General features: G+C 36.9%; 1 protein-coding gene and 1 long non-coding RNA gene across 2 annotated transcripts in view; one reads left to right on the top strand and one right to left on the bottom strand.

Moving 5' to 3' along the window:
- Nucleotides 1–3,632: 3,632 nt before the first annotated feature.
- On the bottom strand, nucleotides 3,633–24,955 carry LOC109258456 (uncharacterized). The gene is made up of 4 exons (XR_002076327.2): nucleotides 24,784–24,955; nucleotides 23,440–23,512; nucleotides 6,272–6,504; nucleotides 3,633–5,062 (listed from the first exon to the last, which is right to left on the bottom strand). It is a non-coding gene; the product is annotated as an uncharacterized LOC109258456 (long non-coding RNA).
- A 72-nt stretch (nucleotides 24,956–25,027) lies between these two features.
- Nucleotides 25,028–26,931, top strand: part of DIAPH2 (diaphanous related formin 2) — a 986,776-nt gene continuing 984,872 nt past the window's right edge. The window contains exon 1 of the mRNA XM_053891427.1: nucleotides 25,028–25,446. Coding sequence (XP_053747402.1) covers nucleotides 25,315–25,446 — 132 coding nt within the window. The 5' untranslated portion in view covers nucleotides 25,028–25,314. The remainder of the gene's footprint in view (nucleotides 25,447–26,931) is intronic.

The raw sequence follows: 26,931 nt of genomic DNA, 5'->3' as shown, positions 1-26,931 counted from the left end.
TTTTAACATATTTCTGATGTTGGCTTTTTGAAAAATTATTTTTAACAAAGCAATGCACAAACTGGGTACAAATTTAATCAGTAAAGAATGTCTGCCCCTCTTTCCCACAGTTCCTTTTGCAATAGGCAATTGCTTTAGAATATTTTGGGTTTTAGTTCCTTTTTTAACTCATATGATATGCTAATGCTTTCTATAATAAATCTCACATGCCCACCATTCAGCTACACATATTATGAACATTTTGCCAATATTACTTCATCTAGAACTCTTCTCCATCTTTTTTCCCTAGAGTTTTTTCTTGTTTCAGGTTTTATCTCCCTAGCTGACCAGTCTGTGAGACAGGGGTCAAGTTGAATATTTAGTTCCAATGTCCAGTTTTTCTACGCTCAATGCCTGGAAACCCTACATCTTTGCTCTGTTGTTTGCAAAGAAAACAAGGTTGCTGGGAACATAGGTGTTAAGTCAGAATCTGTAACGTTGGACCACTTTTTCCATAAATGGCATCTATTAATTTTATATTTTTTGTATGGCATACAATGTATTGCACAGATTTAAAATGTACAATTTGGCAAGTTTCAAAATATGTATACATCCATGAAACCCATTACTAGAATCAAAATAATGAACACAGTCCTTACTGTAAATTGTTTTCTCATATTCTCCTGCCTCTCTCTGCACTGCTTCCCCAAACCAGAAGCCATTGATTGGCTTTTGACACTATAGATTAGTGGACATTTCTAGATTTTAAAAAAAAATGGAATCATAATACGTGATTGTCTTGCTTTTGTTCGGTATAATTATTGCAAGATTTATCCATATTGTTTTGTAGATACTTAGTACTTTCATTTGGGTTGTTGAGTGGTTGTCCACTGAGTGGATATAAAATAATTAGCTTATCCACTGACCTCTTGATGAATACTTGAATTGTTTCCAGTTTTTAGCTATTACAAAAAAAAGCTTTTATGAACATTTCATGTATAAATCTTTGTATGAACATGTTTTCTTTTCTCTTGGGTAAATACATAGAAGTGGAATGACTGAATTGTATGGTAGGTATCTGTATAACTTCTTAAGAAACTGCCGAATACTTTTTCCAAAGTGATTGTACCATTATATTTATGTATTATATATGTTTATGTATATTATGTATTTATGCAATATATCATTGTAACATTTTATATTTACACATTCAGTATAGGAATTGTAATTTCTCCACATTCTTTAAAATTTTTTTAATGTTTATTTATTTTTGAGAGACAGAGTGCGAGTGGGGGTGGGGCAGAGAGAGAGGGAAACAAAGAATCTGAAACAGGCTCCAGGCTCTGAGCTTTTAGCACAAAGCCCGCCACAAAGATTGAACTCACAGACCGCGAGATCATCACCTGAGCAGAAGTCAGACACTTAACTGACTGAGCCACCCAGATGCCCCAATTCCTCCACATTCTTGCAGTTAGTATAAATCAGTCTTTTTTTTAAGTTTATTTATTTTGAGAGTGCGAGTGGGGGAGGGGCAGAGAGAGAGAGAGAGAAAGAGAGAGAGAGGGAGAGAGAGAGAATCCCAAGCAGGCTCCGCACTGTCAGCTTACAGCATAATGCAGGGCTCAAACTCATGAATCCTGAGATCATGACCTGAGCTGAAATCAAGAGTTGGATGCTTAACTGACTGAGCCACCCAGGTACCCTGGTATAATCAGTCTTTTTAATTTTAGTCATTCTAACAGGTACCAAATAGTATCTCATTATGGTTTATTTAGCATTTCTCAGATGACATTATTAAGCAACTTTTTATGTACTTATTAGTCACTCTCATATCTTCTTTGAAGTTTCTGTTCAAATTCTTTTCCTATAATCTCAGGGGTCTCAAGGCCACCTTCGAATATGCTAATTTATTGGAAGAATTCATAAGAATCACAACAGATTTTACTCATGACTAACATTTGTTATAAAAAAAGTATATAGAGAAAGAGGAACAAGATATCCATTGGGTGGAGTCCAAAGTAGTTAGACACAGGTTTCCAAGTCCTTTCCCATCTGCAGTCACACAGGATATACTTTTTCTCTGGCTGTGAACTATAGGAACATATGTGAAGACTCTCTGCACAGGGAAGCCCATTCAAGTCTCAGAGTGCAAGGCTTTTATGGAGGGCTGGACACATAGGCATATCCTGATATGCAAGTATCTATAGTAACCAAAACTCAGGACCCCAATAATAAAATCACGTGCACATCATCAATCTTGTTGTTTATGCAAAGCAATTATGACAAGATAGTATAACATGGTTTATTGCTCTAGGTATATACAATAAAATCCTCAACTGTCAACAGCAAGAACTATCAAAGACTACAGAGGTTGTACAATGATCACTAATGGCTCCAAGCTCTCTTGGAGATGTCTGAGGAGTGAGCAATAAGACCTGCTGTGTTAACCTTTTCTCATACCCATTTTATTATTGGGTTGTTTACTTATTACTGAATTTTAGGAGTTATTAATATATTCTATATGCAATCCTTTATCAACTATATGATTTGTAAAGATTTTTTCCCCAGTTCTCAGTTTGTCCTTTCATTCTCCTAACAGTATCTTCTGAACTGTAGAAATTTTGAAAATTGATGAAGTCCAATTTATCAATTTATCAATTTGTTGTTTTATGTATTGTGTTTTATGAATAATTTCTAATAAATCTTTGCAAAACCCAAGATTTTAAGGATTTTTTTTCCTGTTTCCTTCTAGCATTTTTATAGCTTCAGGTTTTTACATTTAGGTCTATGATTCAAGTTAATTTTTGTATATGGTTTGACCTGGAGTATTTTAAAGTTTATTGATTTTGAGAGAGAATGTGTATATGCATGCACACACAAGCACACACACACACACACACACACATAAATAGGGAAGGGGAAGAGAGAGGAAGAGAGAATCCCAAGCAGGCTCCATGCTGTCAGCATAGAGCTTGATCCCACAAACTGTGAGATCATGACATGAGAAGATATCAAGAGTCAGACCCTCAACCAACTGAGCCACCCAGGCACCCCTGACCTGGAGTATTTTAAAGCAAACCTTTGATATCAGATTTTTTCACCCATAAATACTTTGGTATGTATCTCTAGCAGATGAGGAAAATTTCAAAAACAGAATCCCAATACCTTTATCATAATTACTTAATAGCATACGGTATTCAATCTGTATTCAAATTTCTCCCAAATATCTTTTTGTCTGTTTAAGATCCAAACAAGATAAGCATATTGCATTATGTTGACATGTTTTTTAAATCTCTAGTCATCTGTAACAGTCCCCTTATTCAATTTTCCTGTCATTTTTAAAAAATAATAATCCTTGGGGCGCCTGGGTGGCTCATTTAAGTGTCTGACTCTTGATTTTTGCTCAGGTCATGATCTCATAGTTCATGAGTTCAAGCCCCATATTGGGATCTGTGCTGACAGCGTAGAGCCTGCTTGGGATTCTGTCTCCCTCTCTCTCTACCTCTTCTCTGTTTGTTCTCTCTCACAATAAAATAAAAATAAACTTAATAATAATAATCCAGGTCACTTGTTCCAAGAAATTTCCACATTCTGGATTTAGCTGGTTGTATCTTGGTGGTGTTTTAAACATGTTGCTCTGCCATTTCTTGATTTATTGATCTCAGACATTATATATTATACATATATATTATTAGACATTATATATTTACTTTGTGCTGTGAAAGATGATCTGGCTAACATAACTACTATCTATTTCTCTAATTATCCTTTCAACATCTTTAGCAATGGAATAAACATGGAAGATTTTTGAAGAATTAATATGTATGACTGCCTTTAGCAAGTCATCTTTATTTAGCCTTGGCTATACTATTAACTACCATATAGGTACTATAATAAACTAGTTTTTGTTTGATGCAATAACAGTGAGGGAATGAAGAATAGAGATTTGAGAAATATCTCAGAAGAAGATCTGACAGTATTGAATGAGAGAAGGAGAAGGGAAGAACTGTAGAATAACTGTTCAGTTTCTGGCTTCAGTGAGTATATGGTGTTGCGACATAGAACAATAGAAGAGGATGAATAAGTTTGGCCAGGGATACAGAAAGAAAATAACTTCAGTTTTTGACATTGAGACATGGGGTACGTTAAACAAGTAGAGATGTCCAATAGACCACTAGAAGTATGGATCTGGAGATTAGGAGAGAGATGTGGGCTCGAGGTACAGATTTGAAAGTCATCAGTTTTATGGGTGAAAGTTGAAGCCATGGGCATGGATAATATTTCCCAGGAATATGTAAGAGTAAGGAAAGACGAAGACAAAGAACAAAACCCTAAGGAACAACAAGATTTAAGGAGACAGAAGCAATTGTTACAGTATGTGGTAAGAACCATAATAAAACGATGCATGAGATACCCTAGTGACTCAAAATAAGATTGATTAACTGGTTGGGGGAAAGTTATCATAAAAGGCGTTACTTTGATTTAGACACTGAAGTATGTATAGAAGTGTGCCAATGGGATGAGGGTCAGGAAAACAGACAAACTCATCTACTTTACAAGGAAAACAGAGGGCTTCAAGTGAGAAGTCTTTCAACTATTTCCCACCCTGATACACTTATCTAGAGCAGTATTCCTCAAAGTGTGGTCAACAATTAACTTGCAAGAAAATCACATACGGGCTTCATTAAATTGCATATTATTAGGTTCCACTTTATACCTACTGAATCAGAATCACTGGGGAGGAGGGCACTGAGCAATCTATACTTTAAAGTTCTCTAAGTGATTCTGAAGCAAATGGTTTGTGTATTAACCTTTGTACAAACTAAGGTGTGACCATGGGAACTTTCAGCTAAAGTGGAGTGGATGAAGTCAAAGAATTGTGATCTTCAAGGTGCTATTCTCTTCTTGCCAGTTTTAGCAGGAAGGCCTAGTGGGAAAATGGGGAACAGGGAAGTTTTACAAGAGTATAATTGACTCAATTGGTTTTCCTTTATTTGGAAGGAAAATGAACCAGATAAGACTAAGAGCAGAGCAGTTTTCCATCAAGTTGGTCCCAAGTCAACCAGGAAGAACACACAGGCACCTTGATGAAAAGGAAATCAAGAATTGATTTCGTGGATTGAATGTAGTCATTAAAACAACAACACACACCCATGAATTCCCTTAATTTTGTTTTCACTTTTCAGCTGCTTCTCTGGCATTTTATACTCAGCTCTTCCTAGTGAATTCATCTTACCTGAAGTCACTAAATGTTTAGTTTTTCATTTAATCAGTAATTCCAGGGATAAAAATTTCCATGTTTCTCATAATTTTTATCCTAAAAAGAGGAAATCTGAAGTGAAGTAATTGTCTACTATTTAGTCAGAAAATGTTTCTATGTCTTTATATAAAAGATAACTGTATGTTTGGGAATATATTATTTGAAGTACATAGTGAAATAAATTACTCTTGAGAAATCATTTGTGCCCTTAGGGAATCTCAGGAATGTACTCTCACACTTTGATAGCTTATGAATGTTATTCTTCTGAGAAATCAGCAAATGGGTTTTGTTACTTTGTCAAAGCAGCTATCTACATGGCTCTCCAGAGTCGGGTATATCTTGCTAGAAATATGCTATCTGACTTCAAAAGATTGTAACATATTACTTTAAGAAAAGCTGTGAATATTTCTATTCATTCCTTTAATACTTCTAGAAAAAGAAATCATATCATAAAAACAACTGCTTCCTTTGAAAAGACCCTGTGATAAAATTAAGTCCATTCTAATTCCAAAGTTAAACATGAAGAATGGTAAGATTTCATAAGAGAACTCTTCTCTTTGTATATATACTAATTCTATTTATCATATATGACTTTCTAAGATATATTTCCTGGCTCACATATTGTGCTAGTAAATTAGTAACACATGAGAAACAAATGATAGCTTTATCTAGTTCATTTAGGGATGTGTATGATAGGTATGATAAATGTGATATCCATATGATAGTCATACAGACATTAGAAGATGCTTTAGAAAGTATAAGATGTGATAGGAAAATAAAGTGTCACTTCTGTGATTCCACCCAAGAGCTGAAGGATTCTGTTGTAAAAAAAAAATAACTATGAGACTCAGAAAGAGGAGAGACAGAGAAAATGGAGTTGTCAGTGTGTGTGTAAATTTGTGTAAAGGAAAGATACTAGAGAAAAAAATAATGGGTCACAGTAGTTATACTTTCTTCAGAGAAGAGGCTCTAATGTGGTGTATATAAATATTTCCATAGGGCTATGAGATTTTTTTCTCAATTCATACTTACCAAAACAATCTTTTAATTATTATATTAGTTGCTGGGCTGCCATAACAAAGTACCACAGACAGGTGGCTTAAATTGGAAGTTAATTTTTTCACAATTCTGGTGGTCAGAAATCTGAGATGGAAGTATTCACAGGATTGGTTTCTTCTCAGGCTTCTCTCAGCTTGCAGATAGCCATCTTTTCCCTGTATCTTCACATGGTCTTCCTCTGTGTGTCTCTGTCCTAATCTTTTCTTCTAAGAAAATGAGTCATATTGGATTAAAACCTATCCTATTGACTGTCTTTTAACTTCATTACCTCTTTAAAGACCCTATGTCCAAATAAAGTCATATTCTGAGATCCTAGGGGCTTCAACATATAAATTTTACAAGGGCACAATTCAGCACATAAAAATTATTATTCTAGGTTTCCACATAAATTAATACAAAGGTTCCAGTAAATATACATCTAATATAAATTTTGAGTTCATATTTTTGGCAAAATCTTGTTGACTATGAGTTACCTTTCTAAAGTCTAATCTGCATGGGGAATCAACACTCATTCCTGAATACTTGTTCTGGGCAATGGCATAGGTGCTTGGGCTAGAAAAACATAGGCAACACATTTCTTGTCCTTGAGGAGGACAAGATTTTTAATCTAAAGGAGGGAAAACAATATAAACAAGCAAGTACAATAAAATGTGCTAAATATTATTACAGAAGAAATGAAATATTGAAGGAGTAAATTCAGCTAGACCCATGGTGACATAATCAGGGTAAAATAATAGATTAAGCCCTAGAATATTGCCTAATTAATACTACTGCATAAAGCATTAGAGCTTATTATTTTTTAATATGAAATTTATTGTCAAATTGGTTTCCATACAACCCCACAGTGTAGACCTTATTATTTTTAAGACTTAATTTGTTCATCTACCTAATGTTTTGCCTAAAGTCTTAAAACCTGTTTATAGTTTTTAAAGAAAATTTTATTAAGTGCTGTGTTTTTATTTGTAGAAAAAATCAGGATAAATATGTTAATTTTTTGTATTAATATGATGGTCATGACTTTGCAGATGTGTTATCCAAATTAAAAACCAGTCTTGACAGGCTATTATAAGCTGAGCCATCATTGAACTCAAGGCTATATATAAGAACTCTGAAATCCAAGGACAGTTAAAAAAATATACCTGAATTGTTTGCCCAAACTAGAATAATCCCTACTGACATATAAGAACCAGGGTACAAAAGTAGTGACATAACCCATCTCATTATCAAGTACTGTATCACTTAGCAGATATCTATTTTATAAAAGTTATCCTACAAATCTCTGCATATACTAGTGAATATTCATTATACATATGTCTTCTCGTTAGTCTTTTGAAGATGCTATCAGAAGTAGAAGAAGGTTTTTGGTTAGCAAATGTCACAAAGAAAAGGTCAGAGAATCTGCTTTTGGGTTATATATTTAAAATGGTATGAGTCCAACAAATATGAGTCTAACAAATAGAAAGATATATGGCATGGCGAATGTTAAGGACAAAGTTGTTAAGGGTTGATAAACCTATTCCATACAGAAAGCAATGTTTTCTTTCTATTGATGTTTTCTTCCTCAGCTTTCTTGAAATAAAATACTTACCTATATGACTGAGGTTTGACATACATAAAATGAGAAAGTTGACCTAAATTAATTTTATGGTCCTTGTCAAGAACTTTGAAGAGTCTGAAATTTTACTCTATGTACAAGTTAACTGGCCACAGTTTCACAGATGCTGGCAGAAGACACAAGATTCCAGGGTCAAGGAACAGTTTGTTAACACCAGCAATAGCTGTTGCTAAAATATCAGTATTTGTACCAGCTCTCTGAGCCCCAATTCCTACAGGGTGATTTAAAGAGGGCTAGAATATACCTTCCCATGCAGTAGGGTTCATTATAAGACAGGCATCCTGAATTTGTTATTTATAATGGACAGTAATCTCTGGAGGGAAACACTATCTCTGCTTTATATGGCTATTCACCACACAAAAATTATTTCTTAAATTAAGATATAATTCACATATCACAACCCTTTCAAAGTAAATAATTCAGTGGTTATGATTTATAATGCCTGAACATTCTCTATCATCTGAAAAATACACCTCATACTCCTTAGCAGTCACTTCTCATTTCCCCTCCTCCAAACCACTGGGAACCACTAATATACTTTTACCTCTCTGGATTTGCTTATTCTGGACATTTCATGTAAATGGAATCATACAATATATGACCCGTCTGTGACAGGCTTCTTTAATTTACCATAATGTTTTCAAGGTTCATCTGTGTTGTAATATGAACCAGTTTATTTTTTATGGTTGAATAATATCCATTGTATGGATAAAACATATTTTATTTATCTGTTCATCAGTTGGTGGACATCTGGGTTGTTTACATTTTTGACTATTATGAATTAATGGTGGCATAAATAATCACATATAAGTTTTTGTGAGGACATATATTTTTTATACTCTTGGTTATATAACTAAGAGTGAAATTGCTGAGTCATATGGCAACTCTATGTTTAACTTTTTAAAAAACTGCCAAACTGTTTCCCAAAGCAGCTGCACCATTTTATATTCCCACCAGAAAGGGTTCTAATTTTTTTACATCCTTGCCAGTACTTATTGTTTCCTGTCTTCTCAATTATAGCCATGATAGTGAGTGTGAAGAGATATCTCATTGTGGTTTTGATTTGCATTTCCATAATGGCAGATGATATTGAACATATTTTCATGTGCTTATCAGCCATTTTCATATCTTCTAATGAAAAATGTTTATATAAATCCTCTGCCCTTTTTTTTACAGTGGATTATTTGTCTTTATTGTTGAGTTAAGAGTTAGTTATATATTCTATATACTAGACCCTTATCAGATATATGATTTACAAATATTTTCTGTGAGTTATCTTTCCACTCTCTTGATGGTGTCCTCTGAAGCACAAAAGTGTTTAATTTTAATGAAGTTCAATTTATCTGTTTTTTTTTTTTTTGTTTGGTTGCTTCCCCTTTGGTCTTTTATATATAAGAAACCAAAGTCAGCAATACTTACATCTATGGTTTCTTCTAAGAGTGTTATAGATTTAGTTTTTCCATTTAGGTCTTTGATCTATTTTGAGTTAATTTTTGTATAGGATGTGAGGTAGAGATCCAACTTCATTGTTTTTCATGTGTATACTCTGACTCAATACTATTTGTTGAAAAAACTACTATTTTCCATTGAATATTTCTCTTGTCAAGAACCAACTGACCATAAGTGATTATTTCAGATTTATTTTTATGAGAGCACCACACAGTCTTCTTTTAATTATTATTTTAGAGAGAAAGAGAGAGAAAGAGACAGAGCAGGCATGAACCAGGGAAAGGGGCAAAGGGAGAGAGAGAATCTTAAGCAGGCTCCATGCTCTGCACAGAGCCTGATGCTGGGCTTGATCCCAAAACCCTGGGATCATGACCTGAGCCAAAATCAAGAGTCAGATGTTGAACTGACTGAGCCACTAAGGCAGAGTCTTGATTACTATACCTTTTTCCTAAATTTGGAAATCAGGATGTTGAAAAACTCTAACACTTCTTACCACTTCTATTCAGCATAATTACTAGTGATCCTAGTTTGTGCTATCCAGCATGAAAGAGAAATGAAATACAGCCAATTGCAAAGAATGAAGTAAAGCTGTCTTTATTTGCAGAAGACATGATTGTCTGTGTTGAAAATCCAATAGAATCTACCGAAAAGTGACTACAACCCATAAATGAGTTTAACAAAGTTGCAAGATGTAAGACCACCATATGAAAATTAACTGTATTTCTATATGCTAGCAATTAACTATGCAAAACTAGTATTTTTTGTATGGTAAAATACCATTTATAATAGTATCAAAACTATGAAATATTTAGGAATAGATCTGACAAAAGAAGTGAAACCTTTAAATAAAAACAGAAACCATTACTGAGAGAAGTTAGAAAAGACCTAAATAAATGGAGAGATATACCTTTTTTCATAGATTGAAGGGCTAAGTTTTGTAACAATAATTGTTCCCAAATTGACCTGTAGAAATAATGCATTCCTATGAAGCCTCAGCAAGCGTTTTTAAAAGAAATTTACAAACTGATTCTAAAATTCATATAGAAATGCAAACTGTGAAAGAAAAGAGCAAAGTTATAGGGCCAACACTAATTTAAAAACATCATAAAATGACAGTAATCAAAACTGTGGTATTAGCCTAAGATGGACAAATATATCAATGAAATAGGATATAGACAGTCCAGAAATAAACCCATGCATATATGGGCAACTGACTTTTTACAAAGGTGTGAGATGGAGAAAAGTGCAAAGTGGATAGAAGATCATTTTTTTTCAACAAATTGTAGTGGAATGATCAGAGGTCTACACACCAAAACAAACAAAAAACCCAGAATGTCAATCCACAGCTTTCACTGTTACAAAATTTAACTCATACGATCACAGAACCAAATGTAACACCTAAAACTATACAAGAGGAAGACATAGGAGAAAAGTTTTGTGAACTTGGGTTAGGCAAAGATTTCTTAGATGTCATAATATATACAGGTCATAAAATAAAAAATCAATAAATTGGACTTCATCAAAACTAAAAACATCTGCTTTTCAAAAGACACTGTTATTACAATGAGAAAACAAATCACAGATTGGGAGATAATATTTGCAAAGCGTATATTTAATAAAGGACTTGCATTCAGAATACAAGAAGAATCTCAAAACTCAATAATGAGAAAACTATCAACCCAATTTAAAGTAAACATTTGAACAGATACTTCATAACAGATATTTGGATAGGAAATAAACATGAAAGATGTTCGACATCATTTGTCATTAGGGAAATGCATATTAAAGCCATGAAATACCACCACACATCCATCAGAATATCTAAAGGATGCTAAGGATGTACGACAACTGGAATTCTGATATATTGCTGATGGCAATGTAAAATAATACAACTTATTTGGAAAACAGTTTGGCAGGTTTTTTTGATATCTACAAAGTATTTTTATTTATGACATATTTTCAACAGCTCTACTAAGGCATCATTGACATAAAATTGTATATATCTAAAGGTACAAGTTGAGACCTATGAAATGTTCATATACTTGTGACACCATCACCAAAATCAATATAATTAACATATACTTCAGTCCCAGAAGATTCCTCAGTCCTCTCTAATCCTTCCCTCTTGCCCCTACATTCTCTCTCCCCTGATGTCCAGGCAACCATTGATTCTTTTCTGTTATTATCGATTCTTTTGTAGTCCCAAGATTATTTTGAAAATGGAATCATATAGTATGTACTGTTTCTTGTCAAGCTTTTTCACTCGTATAATTATTTTCAAATTTGTCTGTTTTTTTTTTCACATCAGTTGTCCATCCTCTTATTGCTGAGTTGTTCTATTGTATGGATTCTCCACAGTTTTGGTAATTTCTTAACAAGTTAAATACATACCTAACACACAACCCAGCCAATTCCACTCCTAGGTATTCTCTTAAAAGAAATAAAAGGCTGTGTATACATAAAGACCTCTACTTGAATATATAAACTGTGGTATATCAATACAGTGGAATACTACTCAGCATTAAAAATGCAATAGCATGACTGAATCTCAGAATGAATATACAGAGTGAGATAAGGCAGTGAAAAACCTATATACTATATGATTCCATTTTATAAAAAGCAAACTAATCTACAGTGATTTAAATGTATCTACTTCCTCATAGATCCATTGATTTATGTTAGCATTAGAAATTCCATGCACAATTGAGGGCTGTGAATGTGGCATAAACCAGTTTTATAAACCATATTTCCTGCTGAAATATCAAGGGCCTGGATAACATTAAATGTCTTGTTTCTTTCAGGCACCCACTCAGATAATTTTGGAACATAAATATATCCCCTTTCCCTTGACTCCATTCCCAGCCTTGGAGCTACTTTGTTATTTCTAGTAGTACAGTATTAAGTCTGGAGACATCAGAGTTTCCTTAAACTATCAGAAGCAACCAATTCACATCTGCTGTTCATCTACCACTGTTATGCTTTGATCCACTCCTGATAGCTCCTGCTGGTTTGGATTCCATCTATCTGCTAAATCATTTACCCCTAACTCTATTCCTGTGCTTCACTCAACATCTGGTTTATCATTCCAGTCCTTTTATTGCTACATTTAAAACATGCAGTTTAGCACTTTTACAACATCTGAATGGAAGACTTGTTCTTGAGAAGGCAGTTGGAGTAATACAGTTCGGTGTACTACTCCTTCAGTATTCCTTTCCTTCACTCAATGCCATCTCTCTCACTGGTACCTTTTCTCTTTCCTCTGTCCTATAACCACCCTCCAGCTCATGACTTGTTTTCTGCCACTTCAGTGATTCTTAAACTTAAGCATGCATCAAAATCACCTGGAGGGCTTGTTAAAACACAGATTGCTGGATTGCACCACAGAGTTTCTGATCCACCAGGTCTGGATTGGTGCTTGAGAATTTTAGTACTAAGAAGTTCCCAGGTGATGCTGATGCTGATGCTGATGCTGATGCTGTTGGTCTGGGGATTATACTTTGAGAACCACTGTCCTAGCACAACAATATTTATATTAACCACCTGTCTATCTCCTGGCTTGTCCTCTAAGCCCTTTTTTTGTGAATTGCCTTGATGTGCAAAGCTGGCAGGTGTGGCTGAGCATCCTGATTTGCCATAATCACCCAGGGTCAAGTTTTTAAATTAGTCAATGATCTTTAGTTACCCTAAAGGTAGAAATGCAATGTGTTCTCTAGAGGTAAGAACTCCAAATCAAGATGTAGGATTTATTTTCTAGCGCTCTTGAAATATATTTCCAAAGTGTAGTTCACTGTCCAAATTAAGCTAGTTCAGCTTTCAAGAAGTAACAGTGAGGAAGAATAAATTTAGAAAATGAAGTGCAATCTACTCCTGAATAACTAAAATAAATGTGGTCTCTCATGTTCATATTTATACTCATTCTCTTTCCCTCTCTCGCCCTCTGTGTATGTGATTATTAATATGGGCATGTTAGTATATGTCTATATTAACATGACAAATAAAATATTTATCTGTGTGTATATCTATTTGTGTGCTTTGTGTATACTTTTTAGTATATATGGATATATCTAAGCAATTCCAATTTACTGTAATTTACATGTTATAAACCTCTAGCATTTAGAGTAGGCTTCTAGCACACAAATAAAATTATGGAAGTCAATCTACTTTCTGTAATGTCACCAAAGACCTCATTCTTTATGACATTTCTGCTGGCTACCATATCTTCAAAATTACCCTATGGTCTCTTTGTTAATACACTTTCCTGGATCCATCCTACCTGTCTGAATTTTTTTCTTAGCATCCAGCCATCCAGCATAAAAAATGTTTCTTCTTCCAGATTCCCAATCTGCATTTTAGTATCATAGTATCATCACTCTCCCTGTCATACTGAATTGAAATCTCAGAATCTACCAGAAGTAATAAACTCTACAGGCTATATCCTTGGATGACTTCTTTCCCCATGTCCACACTTAAAGTAAACTTTCAACAAACTTCTTTCTTTGGTTCTCATAATCTTCCCCATTCACTTCCCTCCTCCCTAATCTCACTTACTTCCACATCTTCAACTAATATTGCTATGTAAATGACTCTAAATCTTCATCTATCTCCAAACTTTTTCAGAAACACAAGACCTAACATCTAATGATGTCTTCATCTGCAGATTTTGCAGGCACCGGAAATGTGGCTTCATACATAACCCAGCATCATATTTTTCCAAATATATTTCTCCTCTTTGATTCCCAATCTGCACTGCAAAATTATCACTCTCCTTGTTACTCAGTATTGAAAACTCAAAATCATCTTCTATTTTTCCCATTCCCCCATTGCCTATATTAGGTCATTAAATCCTTTAAATATGATCTCAAAATCTATTCCTATCTTTACATTCTTTTTTCTACTTTTCTAAATCATGGTTTTATTATTGCATGTCTATCATTGAAATATCTTATTAACCACCTGCCTTGAGTCCCTTAAACCAGCCCAACACAACCATATATCTCACATCCACCAACCATCAAGTTAAGTTATGGATACCTCCAGGCTATCAAGCATTTATTTTCCTTCCTCCCTTAAGACACCTAGTTATGATCCTGACTGTAACTCACAAGGTCTTGGATCTACAAGCCAAGTCTAACATGGACTTTAGTCCTTTGCACTGTTTATTTATTTGACTCTTGGTTTTTCTTAGCAGATTTGGCCTTGGCTCACCTTTCTAGCTCCTTTTTCTCTGGACTACTTTGGATATCTATACTAGGTCAGGTTCCTATAACTAGCAGTCAGGTTGAGCCAATATACTCATTCTCCAGTAAGAGAATGGCTTTTGAACTGGGTGTTATATGTAAGTGATGAATCACTGGGTACTACTCCTGAAGCTGATACTACACTATATGTTAATTAACTTGAATTTAAATAAGTAAATAAAAAAAAGAGAGAATGGCTGTTGAACATGGTATCCTAATTTAGCTCCTACCTCTAGTTTCTCGTCTTATAAACCATTCTACATACCAATGTCCAGGTATTACACACAGGTCTAATCATGCGTTTTTCTTATTCATATGTCTCTACACAGTTATAGAATACATTCGGAATGACATTCAAAGTCTTCCTGGTTTTGCCCCACCCTCTTTCCCAGCTTTACTCCCACTATATAATCATAAAACCTACCCTCAAGCCCCATTAGATGACCAATCAATTTCCAAACTCAGCCCACAGTTTTCTTTCTCTCAGCTTTTGGTCATGTTGTTCCTTCTCCCTCAAAAGCCCTTTCCTCTAATTTCCAACTTCTGGGGTCCTAATTATATTTAAAGGCACAACTTTTTCATAAAACCTTCCCTATTATCTTCCTCCTATATATTTCTGTAACATTCTTTTGCAGTCAGGTGAGTTCTTGTCAGTTGCCTGGACTATATTCTAACCCCAATGAGATGAATACTGTCATCATTCACTTATCCATAGCACCACACCTGGACATATTTACTACTCCATATTTGTTAATATAATTTAATTAAATTATATGTATAAGTTCTAATATGCTAACTAACAATAATCTTATTACTTAATAGTCCTACATCTTATTTAATCATAAAAAGTAGTATAAGAAGAAAAAAGTAATCTAATAACAGTTATATATTATTGTAGGGTCATATATAGAGCTTTGCCTGCAGTGGAAAAGTTTTATTCTGTAGATTTGGGATCAACTTCAGTACTATCTATTTTAATTTAGTCACTACTGAACCCAAGGCTTTGAGGCATTTTGATGGTATAAAACAAGTACATGATGAAAGATTAAACGATGAAAATTTTTAGGCAAAGCAGGGTTGGTTCACAGGGTTTAGAGACAGGTCTGCCCTTATAGAATTATCAGGGTGTCAGGTGAAGCTGCTAGTACTGATGAGATGACAGCTCATGTTAGTTTCGATTTGGAGGCAGCAGAAAGCTAGTGTGGCAGTACTATTTGTAAAGAAATAAATAAAATAAAAGAAGCAGCAAAAATAGATATCCTTACCTCTAGTACTCAAGAAATCACCCAGTGACCAACAGTCATTTCCAAAAATTTTCTTTAAAATTCATGTGCATATCTCAAAGAAGGCCTTCTGAATAAATCTGATGTCAATGTAGATGCACATTTTAGCTTCTAATATGTTGGAATGGAAAACTTAAAAATAAGCAGGATAAGAATTATATAATATATTCTCCACTACTCCACTCCATTAAATATATATAATTTAATGCAATTGGTTTCTGGGTTGTCCTATTTAATTAGTTTATATAAACTTCTAAGAGTTGTTCTGGTACAAAATGCATACTTGATTAAATATGGTGTTTGTGGTCATTTCTGTGTCATCAGGCCCTGGGACAGAAAGAAATTCTTCTATTATATCATTGTATAGGAAAATCAAACCCCGAATTTCCTGCTTTTGCCAGGAGAGGAAGGACAAGACTGGTGTTCAGATGTGAATATTGACTCTGGAATTGCAAGTAGGTATATGCTTGTCATTGTGTGTATAGCAGGGGAGGTGGCTTAAATAACTGATTTGTATATGTGTCTGAGAAACAAATAGGTAATAATGAACAAATAAAAACTGATGTGGAATGGATGAACCTTGAAAATATTACTCTCAGTGGAAGCATCTAGTTACAAAACACCATACATTGTAAGATTTTATTTATGTGAATATCTAAAATAGGGAAGTCTACATAGACATAAAATAGATTAGTGGTTGCCTTGGACTGGAGGGGTAGCATGGTTTGGGAGGACTGAAGAGAAGTTATGGCTAAAGACAAGATTCTTTTTGGTATGATGAAAGTATTTTAAAATTGATTGCAGTGATGGTTATACAACTCCATGAATATACTAAAAACAGCTGAATTGTATACTTCAAAAGGGTGAAATGTATGATACATGAATTATATCTCAATAAAGCTGTTAGAAGTTATGTGGGAGAATATATAAAACAAAAATAAACCTATTTCTAAGACTTGACTAACTTGATGCCTAGATATGAAAACATGTCTTTATTATTGATGCATGTCAAACATGTGTTCTTTAATTTTCAAAATTAATTATATTTTGAAAAGGTCAGAAAATAAACCATAAAGTAGAAGAGACAATAGATTTTAGCTGCATGGTTTTAGTTTCATTTTGAACTATATTTATCATCAAAAGACTGTTTATACATACTCATTTGTTTCCAAAAAAACCTCAGCTTCTTAAATAGCATCCCTAGTAACATCAATGTGTGATTCTCTGATCCACATAATTTAGCAAGCAAATTAAAATTTTTTACCTGTTTATTACTACACCTATATCTTAGTAACTTATAGACTGGACAATTACCATTCATGATCTATTAAACCACTCTTGAAAATCGCACTGGGGCTTTGGGACTCTGGTTAACAGGGAAGTCTCTTCTTTGTTAGAAGCATATTTTCTATATAAAATTCAAAGTGTTGTTTTTCAGTATAGTGTATAAAACCATAGGTGGCATGAATCTGGGTATTCTCAGTCTCTGTTAGTTTCAACACTTTCCCCCAAAAGGAGAATTTGACACAATAGTCCTTCAGACTAATTTTTGTGGGGCTATGTTTTAGCTGCCTGTTTTCTTGCCCCAGTCCCTGTAATCATCACAACTGAACACATTAACCTTTATTTCAGGTAAGTGACCATTATTGGTCATTATTTTTTCCAGGCCTTTTCTTGTCGTCTATTTTCCTCCACTGGGACCAATCTTGTTCCTAGTCAGAAAGGATTTAAGGAGGAGTATTTCAATAGTTTGGTGGCTTAGCATCAAGTAGACCTATGGCTTCTGGTCCTACTGTGATCTCACAAACCAGTTAAAGAAACTGGGTGTCTTGGTTGCCATCTTTTTTCACCTGTGTCTGCCTCTCTTTGTGGATTTGATCTGTTATGCTTTTATCCTTTAGGCCTGATATCCTGTCTTGTGTAACAGACCTCTTTTTTTTTTTTTAATTTTTTTTTAACGTTTATTTATTTTTGAGACAGAGAGAGACAGAGCATGAACGGGGGAGGGGCAGAGAGAGAGGGAGACACAGAATCGGAAGCAGGCTCCAGGCTCTGAGCCATCAGCCCAGAGCCCGACGCGGGGCTCGAACTCACGGACCGCGAGATCGTGACCTGAGCTGAAGTCGGACGCTTAACCGACTGAGCCACCCAGGCGCCCCTGTAACAGACCTCTTAAGAGATTACTAATTTGTTTCTTAACCCCAATCCTCATCAGTGGATTCCTGCTATGTACTGATTATCTGCCTATGGCCTGCCACGAGACTGGATTCTATTCTCTGCCTGCCTGCCAGAACATTCATTGCTGGATTTCCAGAGTCTAGCTGTCTGCCTGCTAACTGCCTACTGTTACACAATCCTTCTACATTACCAGCCTCAGAGACTCTTCCTGTTGGTGACTACAGGAAGCTTCTTAGCTTTCCTGTCCTGCCATAATTAGTCTCTAGTTTTTGGGTACCAGGCTCCTTGGTATGGCTCTGCCAATGACAAGTAACTTGAGATACTATATCCTAGTTTACTACTAGGTTTTTATTTCCTTGAGCCAACATTTTAGTAATTCCTGTCTACTCTTTTTTTCCTTTGTTTTCTGCATATAATCTGTGGATAGAAATAGTTTGTTCCTTTATTATTTATTTAAATTCTAGTTAACATACATTGCAATATTAGTTTCAGGTGTGCAATACAGTGATTAACACTTCCACACAACACCTAGTGCTCATCACAAGTGTACTCCTTAATCCCCATGGCCTATTTAACCCATGCCTCCACCCACCTCCCATCTGGTAACGGTTCTTTACAGTTAACAGTCTGTTTCTTGGTTTGACTGTCTCTATTTTTACCCCTTTGCTTGTTTGTTTCTTAGATTCCACATAGGAGTGAAATCATATGGTATTGTGTTTTTCTCTGACTTATTTCATCAAAATAAAAAGCTTCTGAACAGTGAAGGAAACAATCAACAAAACTAAAGGGCAAACCTACAGAATGGGAGATGATATTTGCAAATGACATACCTTATAAAGTGTTAGTATCAAAAATATATAAAGAATTTATAAAACTCAACACCCATTGTGAGTCAAGCCCCATGTGTGGCTTGGAGTTTACTTAAAATAAAAATTTTTAAAAAGCCTCAACATCCAAAAAATGAACAATCCTGTTAAAAATGGGTATAAGACATGAATAGACATTTTTCCAAAGAAGATATCCAGATGGTCAACAGACACATGAAAAGATACTCAATATCACTGATCAACAGGGTAATACAAATCAAAAGTACAATGAGATATCACCTCACACCTGTCAGAATGGCTAAAATCAACAATACAGGAAACAATAGGTGTTGGTGAGGATGCAGAGAAAGGGGAACCCTCTCATACTGTTGGTGGGAATGCAAACTGGTGCAGCCACTCTGAAAAACAATATGGAGCTTTGTCAAAGAGCTAAAAATAGAATTACCCTACAATACAGCAATTGTCCTACTAGGTATTTACCCAAAGAATACAAAAATACTAATTCAAAGGGATACATGAACCCCAATGTTTATAGGAGCATTATCTACAATAGCCAAATTATTGAAACAGCCAAATGTCCATGGATTGAGGAATGTATAAAAAAGATATGGTGCACACAGACACACAATGAAGAATTATTCAGCCACAAAACGGAATGAATTCTTGCCATTTGAATTGACATGGATAGAACTAGGGGGTATTATGCTAAGTTCGTTTCTTTAAATGTCTGTTGGATTCATTCCATCCTCTTCATTACCTCTGGGGCCATTCTAGTTCCAATCCTAACGACTTAATCAGGCAAGACTTTATTTCTGCCTAGAGTTCAGCAGTGGTGCCTCAAGGGTTGCCTCAGAGAATGAGAGAAGCCAAGTGATTATGAGCAGGGCTATAGTCTTCACTCCTATGCTGTCTTTAAACAGGTCAACAAGTTTTGTATCTGCTGCATATATTGGGGTTATGTGAAGAGTTTTATTTAGAAAAAAAATCCTGTACTGAAGGAAAAATTGGCTTGAAAATCAGTTTTCAAAGTTATTCTGCATGCCACTGACAGACCAGCTCCTTTCCTTCTTTATTTTATGACATTCCTGCTAAGTATCTTTATCAGTTACTGCCATTAGGTCTTACATACAAATCTGTTTACAGGCTGGGAAAATGCTATGGGGATAACCATGTTTCCTAGTATTATTCAACATCTATGTTCTCACCATTCTACTCAAGCCCCACTGGCCCCTCAACATTAGTGGTCAGTATTGTTTCCAGACCATTCTATATGTTGTCTTTTCCTTACTTCCTTTCTTTGCCTTGCCTGTTCAAGTCTTATTTTCTGCTTTATACCTTGGCAGCTCAAGTTCTACCTCCTTCTTGAAAACTTCATCTATTCTAGGCCCAACCAATATCACCCCTTTGCCATGTTATGTTGTATTTAAAGTCAGTACCTGCAAGTTAGGCAGCTAGTTTTCTCTTACTGTTTCACAAATTTGTTATTTGTTTTCTCAAGTAGATTTTATAGCTATTAATGGCAGAGATTTTATATTTTAGAGTCTGTTTCATTACAAGCACTTGTAGTACCATTAATAGCACATTAGTGACTGGGAAATAGGAGAATTCTATCAAAATAAGGAGGAACTCCAGTTGGTTCACATTTGAATTTTCTTAGCACTTTAAGTTTTGAGGTGATGAGGAGCAAGCTTTCTCATAATTAAACAGAAGTCTCAGCAATTATATGAAGACTTTAAGAAAAAAGGAAGAATCTTGCATAAGACTCCACCCCTTTAGTGTGACTGGTTTAGTGGCTTCAACAACCTCTAAGTTTCTCACATTAAAACTATGTGGTGAAGCTCTGACTGATAATGAAGCTGTGAAGACATTTAATCACATATTTAAAAAAAATTGGGTACTCTTCAATTAGAATTTTAATTCTGATGAAAATAGCATGTACTAAAAGTGAATGGCCTTGAGGATCCACATCAGGAAGGAGGAAGTGTGAAGGCTACCAAACATTGAGGGTTGTGATGCTGGAGCAAATGCCAGTGGAGATTTAACCTTTTTAGTGTTTTTATTAGAATGGTTATTATTTTTGTTAGTGCTCTAATTATAAAATTGCATTGGATTTAAGTGATATTCCCTAAACCATGTTTCTCCAGGAGGCCTGTTCTTTTTATTGGGCAAATCTACAGAACAGGAGATTCTTCAGGAATACATATATGACATGGTAGCAGAATGTCTGGTGCTTTTTTTTTTTTTTTTCTGCACAACATCTATTTTGGTGTTGGCACACAGTATATGCCTAATAAATACTTGTTGACTCTCAGGATAACTTCATATCACAAATGTTTTGGTTATTTCTTATTTTTGTCTAATCCATGTTTCCTTTCATTTCTCTATTAATGACCCATATTGTTTAGAAGAGAATATTCAGCAAAAGGGAGACACGGAAAGCAAGGGGGATACTATGAGGCTCATCAGAAACCTCTGGGGTAACAAATGACTTTAAGATCAATTTGAAGAAAGACAGAACTTATCAGCCTTTATTTATCTTTCTTTTCTCCCAGGGCTCTCTTTAATGTTAACTGGGTGCTAACCTCATGAGAAGCCAGAGGGAGAGATCAGAGGTGAGTAGGCCTAACATATACTTTTGATATCCCAACTGACATTAGTAGCCTCCTCCTTTTTTTAATGTTTATTTATTTTTGATAGAGAGAGAGAGACAGAGCATGAGCGGGGGAGGGGCAAAGAGAGGGAGACACAGAATCCAAAGCAGGCTCCGGGCTTTGAGCTGTCAGTACAGAGCCGACATGGGGCTCGAACTCACAGACCACGAGATCATGACCTGAGCCGAAGTCGGAGGCTCAACCGACTGAGCCACCCAGGCACCCCAGTAGCCTCCTCCTTTTGTCAACATGATAGAAAAGATGTCTCTCCACCAACCAAGCTATCTGTGTGTCCCAAGAAGGTAAAAATAAAGGAATGTAGGTGCAATGAGATCAGCCCTAAGACTACACTTGGTGAAGTGCCTGGTTCATAGTCAGTAAACAAATCCTTGCAGGACAGCAGTGGTATCTTTCATATGTTAGCTTCCAAGAGAAACACAATGACCCTGATGCCAGAAGGAAGGGTGTTTGTTTAATTACTGTTCATATTAACTGAAGCACAATGCTAAAAAACAAACATCAAGAATTAAGACATGGCTGAGATAATCACAGTAAAGTCAAATGTAAGCCATATCAGTAATAGACTTTTTCATTTTTTGCAGTAAACATTATGTATCTTTTACACATACCTTTAATTGGATTTCAAATGTTAGCTTCACTTGGCCTGAGGATAGTGAAACCCAACAATATATTCAAAATAATGTCACTCCATTTTCAAGTCTATTTATACACTCCAAATAGAAGCCGTTTGTATTACAACACCTTCTCCCTTTTAAAACCACACCAATGAGACCTACAAGTCCTTTATGATCTGGAAGCTGCTTATCTGTTCTACTTCTCTTTCAACAGAAGCCCCCTCCCCTAAATGCCCCAATTTCTTTTTTGTTTTAATTTTTTTATGTTTGTTTATTTTTGCGCTCTCGCGCACATGCACAAGAGATAGAGAGAGAGAGAGAGAGAGAGAGAGAGAGAAAGTGAGCATGAGCATGGGAGGACAGAGAAGGAGAGGCAGAATCCAAAGCAGGCTCTAGGCTCTGAGCTGTCAGCACAGAGGCAGACATGGGGCTTGAACCCAGGAGCTATAGATCATGACCTGAGCCAAAGTCGGATGCTTAACCGACTGAGCCACACAGGTGCCCCCAAACGCCCTCAATTTCTTAACCATAGTGTCTCTGCACATGCTATTGTCATCTCCTTTGCCTGAAATGTTCTTCACTCTTTCTTTGCCTTGTAATTGCTCAACACATTTGTTATATGCTTCCCAATACCCTGAAAGCTCTATAAGAGCAAGCCATATCTGTCTTGTTCATTATTGTACCCACAATGGCTAGCACAGTACCTAACACTTAGTAGGCTGTCAACAAATACTTACTAACTTTAATTAGACCCGTAAGACTGAGCTCAAACATCAGTCTCTTTGGGAAGGTGTCCCGGATCCCTGACATTCTGGTGATATATCTACCTCATGTACTGCATGGGCTCCCTGTTCATATCTGTTGTACTGAAGTGCAGTTCTTTAACTGTCTCTCTCTCCCAGTAGACTATGAGGTTCTTCAGGTTAGGAAGTGTCTCAACTTCATCCTTCTAACCCATGGCACTCTATATAGCACGTGGTATACTCTAAGGAGATTAATAAATACCTATGGAGCAGATTATTGAGCCACATTTGAGCTTGGAAGATTCTCACCCATATCCATCTCTTAAACAGGAATTGGATGAAAGCATCGGATAAACAGGTCATGTCTTTCTGTAGCACGTATTTTTACTCAATGTTTCAGGAGGGGAAACACTTAAGTTATTTAAACCACACACGTGTCTGTGTGCGTGTGTGTATAGTGAGTCGAATTCAAAATATACATCAAATTTTAAGTAAGATAGAAACTTTGACAAAGCAAATTTACCTTGGGGTTCCTTGTCTGCCCTGTCTAGAAGCATGCATTTCCTCTTCTGTGCTGTCTTTGGATAGTTTACCACCTGCATGATTAAAAAGAAAGTTAATGACAATGACAAAGCCAGGATCAAAGCTGTTTTTAGATATATAATGTTCTTTTCACTCTACTGTCCCAGTTAATTGCCTCATCACATATATAGCATGGTCAAATTTATCCTAATGCACTCTCAATAAATATGCTCATAAACAGATTCAGCAGAGCTGAAGGGGAGGGCAAAATAAGTCATAGCCTGAAGATATCTGAATAACAGGCATTTGGACATGTTAATAGACTTAGTATCCAAATTACATTTCAGGCTTTTCTAGCATATATGCTCTTATTCCGTGATGGTGGTTCATTCAAATCCTGCTCTGCCCCTATAACGTTCTCAGTGTGAACAATATTTTTAGAGGACCCTGTTTAAAAAAGTTGGAAGAATATAGCCTGGGCCTCCTCCTGACAACTCAAGCACTAAAGACTAATAATGCTCACAGTACTCTGCTGTTGCTGCTGCAGCACAAAAACACCTAGCATTTGTCTCGAGATTTACATTTTATTTATTTATTTTTTTTAATGTTTATTTATTTTGAGACAGAGAGAGACAGAGCATGAGCGAAGGAGGATAGAGAGAGAGAGAGGGAGACACAGAATCTGAAGCAGGCTCCAGGCTCAGAGCTGTCACCACTGAGCCCAACACAGGGCTCCAACTCAGGAGCTGTGAGATCATGACCTGAGCCGAAGTCAGACGCTCAACCGACTGAGCCACCCAGGTGCTCCTGGAGATTTATATTTTAAACAAAGCTTTGATACACATGATCTTACTCCGTACCACAGCCCTAAACCTAAATGAGTTCAGGAAACAGAAAATAGCACTCAATCCAATTGTTAGCTCTCTATATAGGTGCTTTTGTTGAAGAGCCTTATTTCCCCCCCACCCTACATCTCCAAGATTAATGAAGTAGTGGACGCCTGCTGCTTCTACTACCTAGCAGCATGGGAATAAAGGAACGACTGTATTTCTTTGGTCGCAAAGCAATCACGGCAACACAAAGCACCCACTTTCTACTTTGACCCATACAGTCTGTCTAGGCAATTAATCAGCACTCCACGTGGTGGTTTTCCTATAGGATGCCAGCTGTCTTGCCAATCCACCCCTCCCACAGAGCTTAGCGGGACCACACCCTGCCAAGGCCTCTGTGGGAAAGGTGCTCTGACCTACACTAGTGGAAGCTGACACTCAGGTAGAACTGCCAGTGTAACTCATACTTGAATCCTTCTGGGCCTCACTTTCCCCATCTCTAAAATGGGCTATACCTCCTTTCTCTGGACTAGTTCCCTTCCATTTCACGCTAGGCCCCGGGGAAGTGAAATCAGTGCTTAACCACAGCTTAAAGTCCTCTCCTTTCCTCTGGATCCCATCGCTGCTCTGGGCATGCTCAGTAGTTGGGGCCCGCTCTGCACTGGGAGTAGGAAGCAGCTTTCTGTGCCCCGGCTGCAGACTGCGGGCACTTTGATGAATCACGTGTGTTGAGGCCCTCTTAAAGAGATAGGCACCTACTTTCCCTCCACCCTAAACACCGCCCTGAGGGCGGCGGCGCCAGGGACCTTGGTAATTGCAGCTGCTCAGGGGCAGGGCTTGCCCCAGCACCGGGTAGTGGCAAAGGCGTGTTGCGTCGGGGGTGCGTGAGAGCCGGAATCCTGAAATCGGCAGCTCCCCAGGCAGACACACTCTCACACAGGAAGCGGTGATACCGAATCAGCCAGGGCAGCGGGACAACCCCCAGGGGCTTCCCCAAGTTGAGGAGAGTTGGGGTTACAGGGCACAGGTGATAGGGCCAGAGAAAGATGGAGCAGCCCGGGGCGGCGGCGTCGGGAGCGGGAGGCGGCAGCGAGGAACCCGGTGGGGGCCGGAGCAACAAGAGAAGCACAGGGAACCGAGCCGCCAACGAAGAGGAAACGAAAAACAAACCCAAATTGGTGAGTGCTCCCGCAGTCCCCGCCAGCCTTGGGGACAGCAAGAGCCCTGGGAACCTCTGGCTGTTAAGCACCGGGGGACCCGGGGCCCCCTCCCAAGGCTAACCGCGACCTCGCAGTGCTACTCCAAGAGCCACCAAAGGAGCGGCCACGCCACGCCGAGGCGCGGAGACAGCGTGGGGGCGGAAGAGCACCCCCTTTCCCATTTAAGCCCTTTCTCACTCTTCTCATTCCGGGAGGCAGTGCGGGAAGGAGAAAGGCCCCACCCCAACTTGGGGAGACTCCGAGTACTGGGTAGGGTCTGTTATTTGTCTAACTTGTGGGCGCGAATCTTTGCGCGATTCCGTTCCTTCCCACTTCTGTCAGTTGCTGGGTTTTGACTCTTAACGCATAGTGTCCGGGCAGGAGAACCTCTCTTCTTTTTAGTCCAAATACTTGGGAGCCCACCCAGAGACTTGCACACCAACCCCACCCTAAAGAAAAACACACAACGTAGGCTCCTGGTCTTTCTACTTTACCAGAAATCTAAGAGTCGCCTACGTGCTCTTTTTCCTGTTGCCTCTTCCATGTGCTCTCCCAAGAAACATTTCTTCTTAAGAGCGTGGGAGTTCGAGGCTGGGTGAGGTACCAACAACTGTTGTGCATATAATAAGCAGAGTCATTACAGTACTTCCACCTAGTTGATTAAGAACGCTCAAAAGCAGTAAGCCCACCGCACAAGTTTCATCGTCCTGAAAGTGTGTGAACCAGTGGTAGAAGTCCATTTCCTGCCACTGACTTAATGTGCAGAGGAATGTAATCTGTGGGGGCTGGTATTAGGTTGGGAAATACTGGAGTTTCCTCAACTCAGTTAAAAAGGTTCCTCTTTATATATATATATATATATATATATATATATATATATATATATATATATGAAAATGATATAGTAGGGAAACTTAAAAACTGGTAACGTTAACAAAATATATTGGCTAATGTCAATTTTTCCCAACTGTGGCAAATATTATGCAGACATTTATCAATAAACTTTCTAATTTGGGTGGCATGAGGGGAAATGATTTTCCTGTACAAATTCAGCAAGTATTCCTTCTGTTTGAAGGTTCTTAGTCCAGATTTGAAGTACAAGCACATGTTGCACATCTAGTTTTCAGTTTTAACTTGTTTTTAATAGGGGAGGAGACAGTGACATTACTAAACCCTTTTTTTTATGGCATCAGATCATTTGGTATGTATGTACCTGTTGTACTTCTCTCTTGCCTCCTATTTTCCTTTCAATTCTGTATTGTCCATATTGGAAAACAATGGTCAGGGTGTTATTTCGGGAAATACTGCAGCTTTCCATTATATGGGAAGGGACCTGATGGGGTAGAATAAAATAACCAGTTTAAAGTTTCCTCACTTCTACCCTAACTTGAGGCAAATTGAGAACTTGCTTACTTGGTATGTCCTGTTAACCAAGTATTTACAAAAGTAGAAATTGCCCTTTGT

The sequence above is a fragment of the Panthera pardus genome, unplaced genomic scaffold (genome assembly GCF_024362965.1).
Source record: "Panthera pardus isolate Hobbes unplaced genomic scaffold, ASM2436296v1 HiC_scaffold_27, whole genome shotgun sequence".
Taxonomy (NCBI): Eukaryota; Metazoa; Chordata; class Mammalia; order Carnivora; family Felidae; genus Panthera; species Panthera pardus.
The sequence above is the reverse complement of the archived record's forward strand: the minus strand, read 5'-3'. Positions and strand labels throughout refer to the sequence as shown.